Here is a 4759-nt window from a genome sequence, read left to right as displayed (position 1 = left end):
ACTCGGGTTTCACCAGTTTCCTCATTTCCCCTCCCCCCCCCTTGTCTCCGTCAAATCCATCGAATTCAGCACCGCCTTCCTAACCTGCAATCTTCTTCCCGACCTCTCCGCCCCCGCCCCAGTCTGACCTATCACCCTCACCTTGACCTCTTTCCACCTATCACATTTCCGATGCCCCTCCCCCAAGTCCCTCCTCCCTACCTTTTATCTTAGCTTGCTGGACAAACTTTCCTCATTCCTGAAGAAGGGCTTATGCCCGAAACGTCGATTCTCCTGTTCCCTGGATGCTGCCTGACCTGCTGCACTTTTCCAGCAACACATTTCCAGCTCTGATCTCCAGCATCTGCAGACCTCACTTTCTCCCCATATTCTTGTAAACCCTTCCTATTCATACACCCATCCGGATGTCTTTTAAATGTTGCAATTGTATCAGCCTCTGGGATCTTATTCCATAAACGCACGCCCTCTGCTGAAAACGTTGCCCCTTAGGACTCTTTAAAAATTCACCCAAAACCCATGTCCCCAAATTCTGGATTCGCCCACCCCAGAGATGAGAACTTTCCTATTTACCCTTTCCATGCCCCTTCATGATTTTATGAACCTCTATAAGGTGAACCCTCAAACTCTAACGCTCCAGGAAAAACGGCCCCAGCCTATTCAACCTCTCCCCATAGCTCAAAGCCTCCAACAAAAAGATGTTGCATTTGGCAACATATTTGTAAAACTTTTCTGAATTCTTCAATTTTTGCAACATCTTTATTATCGTCTACGTGTATGAGACGTACCTTGAAATGTATGATCCACTTTACATTAGCTAAATTGACACACACACACATACCTTTACAAATGGCCGTCGTCATGGTTCTCGGTAATTATGGTCATGAGTTCGCAAAATCGAACACATGATCTCCTCAGAAAATACCATTCTTTTGAAGCTCCAATGTGAAGGGTATTGCCCTCTCTATGGACTGCTCCCATATCCATGAAATACTATTGAATGTATTAGCTCCTTTGGCTGAGCCGGTCATTTTCGACCCACGCAGAGCAAGGTCGTTTTAGGGACCAGCTGAGGTCACTATGAATGAGTCGCTCCCCGCCCGGGGGTTGTGTGAGAGATTGCCCTGTAGGATTATGGAGAAATGCACACCGCACCCTCAAGGGTATAGTCAGATTATCATCACAATTCCTGCAATGAACCAGAGTTTTGGCCCCTTCAACTGATTAGTTATGTGCCTGCCGATGTTTGCTGGATGCGGTAGTCTGGGCGTAATGTCACTGGTAATCCAAAAATCCAGGATAATACGGTAGAGACACGGTTTCGATGGTGATATTTTAAACGAATGAAAATTGGAATAAAAATCAATCCTTTATCACGAATTCTCTTCAGGTCGTAAAAAAAAAATCTGCGTCTTTAGCTGGTCTGGCCTACATATGTCTCCAAACCCAGAGCTATATTAAAAACAAAAAAATGATGGAGATCACAGCGGATCAAGCAGCACCTATGAAGAGAGAGCAAGCTAACGTCTCGAGACGAGTTGACGCTGCATCAGAGGGATATGATTGACACTTAACTGTCCTCTGGATAATTAAGGATGGCCAATAAATGTTGTCTTCTCCAGCGCCGCCCACATTCCAAACTCGAGTTTTTAAAAAGCCGCGATCCTCCCAATATTCTAATCGGAGATTAAGGGGCGGAGCTGATAATGGGGAAGACGAATCTATTGGGCGTAGCTGGACTGTCAATCACAGAGCAAAAAGAGGAGCATTGTATTTCAATGCTGTCTCATCAACCAGTTTGTATATACTGGAACCTTGTCGTGGAAGATGCGTCTGTTGCTGGCTCTGTTCATCATGTTGCATCGTAAAGGACTTTCCAAATAAAACTTCTTATTGAACAGCGAACTCTCCTTTCTATTTTCCATCTTTCTTTCTGCACTTTGTTTGCATTTCTTTCTCGATAGCTTTCTTTCTCTTTTCATCCCTTCTTCCTTCTCTAGATCTCATTGTGTCCCATTTTCTGACCTTTGACTTTCCCTGCCTTTTCCTCAGGTGTGAAGTCGCAGACTATCCGACAGACTCCCGCTGCCGTCTTCTCCTTTCTATTTTCCATCTTTCTTTCTTTCTGCACTTTGTTGGCATTTCTTTCTCGATATCTTTCTTTCTCTTTTCATCCTTTCTTCCTTCTTTCGATCTCATTGTGTCCCATTTTCTGACTTTTGCCTTTTCCTCAGGTGTGAAGTCGCAGACTATCCGACAGACTCCCGCTGCCGTCTCCCAGTTTGCGGAGCAGGGAGTGAAACTGCAGTGTCATGTGGAAGGAGCAAGTACCCCCACAATGTTCTGGTACAGACAAGCCCCAGGGAAGGGGTTGCAGCTGATGTTTTACTCTTTGACCACCAGAGTAGTAGATCCACAGGGGTCGGTGGACGGGTTCACCGCCAGGCGACCAAGTGATCTTGAGTTCATTCTGGAAACCACCAGTCTATGGGCGAATCAGTCGGCCGTGTATTACTGCGCCTGGAGTATTTCCAGTGACTGAGAGAGAGGGAGCAGCTCAACAAAAACCTCAAAGGCGGAATGAAACAGCCGTAAATGTTAAAACAGACGGTGTTGCGTTCGGTTTCTCTTCCGCGCAGTGAATGCGTTTTGAAGAACAGAATGTGCAGTGACAACAAATGGTGAGCGGAGATGATTAACAAGGATTCGTCTGAACTTTGCAGTTTTATTTCCTTTAACGTTAAGATTTTATGCGGCGGCAGTGTGCCATTCCACAGAAGAACAGCAGATGGTGCTGGAAGACGACGGAAAAGACCAAGGCCGAGCACTTAGTAAAACTGGAACACAGATAGAGAGGAAGTCTCAGTGAAGTGATAAGATAAGGAGAGAAAGAAGACCTCTTACTTCCCTTGAATTTGTTGTTCAGGAGCAGGAAGAAGCCATTGAAGGTGAAGGGGCTCCAAGGAGAAACAAGATGTTTTTTATTCCTACTTGCGATGTGGGCGACTCTATTACCCAGGAGAAAGTGAGGACTGCAGACGCTGGAGATCAGAGCTGAAAATGTATTGCTGAAAAAGCGCAGCAGGTCAGGCAACATCCAAGGAGCAGGAGTATCGACATTTCGGGCATGAGCCCTTCTTCAGCTTCTTCGGGCTCATGCCCGAAATGTCGATACTCCTCCTCCTTGGATGTTGCCTGACCTGCAGCGCTTTTTCAGCAACACATTTTCGACTCTATTACCAACTCTATTGAAGCCATCGCTGCAGCTATTTCACAGGCTTACGAACAGACTATTCAGCCGTTAGGGTCTGAGAAGGAGACGATACAGGACCTTGATGCTATTCAGTCATTCACTTAGAACAGGGGTCACCATGAATGATTTGGTGTTTTTATCCTGTTTCGCTTATTCGCCTTTCGACATTATATATGGATGTACGAGTACAACAAAAATCTCCCAATTTAACTTTGAGTATTGAAACCTGCAAGCAGCACCACCAGAATCCGACAAGTTTCTCCTAATAACACTCCAATGAACCTGTTTTAGAGTTGTTCCCCCATCTTCCAGATGCAGTTCCGCTTCCTCCCAGCTGCCTGCATCCATCCCCTCGTCGCCAGACCCCCTTCCCCCTCTGGTACACAAAACATAAAACAGTACAGCACTGAAACAAGCCATTCGGCCCACGAACTAATCCCTTCTGCCTGCCCATGGTCCATATCCCACTATTCCTTTATTATGTATGTGCTTATGTAGAAGACCCTTAAACGCCCTAACCGCTACCCCTGGCAGTGCGTTCCAGGCACCGGCCAATCTCTGTGTAAGAAAAAAACTTGGCCTTGGAACTTTACCCCTCTCACCTTAAATGCATGTCCTCTATTATTAGAGATTTCAACACTGGGGAACACAGATTCTGTCACCTCTATCTATGCAGCTATAAGACCATAAGACATAGGAGTGGAAGTAAGGCCATTCGGCCCATCGAGTCCACTCCTATTTTATAATATTTTATAAACTTCTTTTAGGTCATCCCTCAGCCTCCGCTGCTCCAGAGAAAACAGCCTTAGTTTGTCCAATCTCTCGTTTTTAGTCATGCCCTCTAATCGAGGCAGGACCCTGGTAAACCTCTTCCACAATCTCTGCCAAGCCTCCACATCCTTCTTGTAACGTGGCGACCACAAAAAGTGCAGCCTGACCAAAGTTTTATAAAGCTCAATTCACCGATAAAAAAAACGCAAGCGTGTCATGTACTTGTTTTGCCACTCTACTTGTGTGGCCACTTTCAGGGAGAGTTATAGATTAGGACCCCTATGTCTTCTGTACATCAATGCTGTTAAGGCCCCTGTCATCAGCTGTATCATTTCCCTTCACATTTGATCTCCTGAAGTGCAACACCACACACTTACCCCGATTAAACTCCATCTGCCATTTCTCCACCCAAATCTGCAACTAATCCATTTCACGCTGTATTCTTTGACAAATCTTTACACTACCAAAAATCTTTGCGTAATTTGCAAACTTACTCACCCACCTATCCATGTTTTTATCCAAGTCATTCACATAAACCACAAACAGCAGAAGCCCCACTATGGATCCCTGCGGAACACCACGAGTCACGGACCTGCAGCCTGAAGAAAACCTATCCACTATTAATTTCTATCTTTTATGAGTAAATCAATTCTGAATCCAAACGGACATGTCACCGTGGATCCGATGCCTGTTATAACTGGCGAATCTTCTTCTCCCTGTTATACGTAAAATATATCT

At 45.3% G+C, this 4759-nt stretch overlaps 1 gene segment (V, D, J or C); it reads left to right on the top strand.

Moving 5' to 3' along the window:
• The first annotated feature begins 1661 nt into the window (after positions 1-1661).
• Positions 1662-2539, top strand: LOC122542720. The segment is given in 2 exon segments: positions 1662-1861; positions 2232-2539. Coding segments are annotated over 2 exon segments (345 nt in total).
• Positions 2540-4759: the final 2220 nt, after the last annotated feature.

The sequence above is a fragment of the Chiloscyllium plagiosum genome, chromosome 41, assembly GCF_004010195.1.
Source record: "Chiloscyllium plagiosum isolate BGI_BamShark_2017 chromosome 41, ASM401019v2, whole genome shotgun sequence".
Classification (NCBI taxonomy): Eukaryota; Metazoa; Chordata; class Chondrichthyes; order Orectolobiformes; family Hemiscylliidae; genus Chiloscyllium; species Chiloscyllium plagiosum.
Note: the sequence above shows the minus strand (reverse complement) of the source record. Positions and strands in the feature narration are given on the sequence as shown.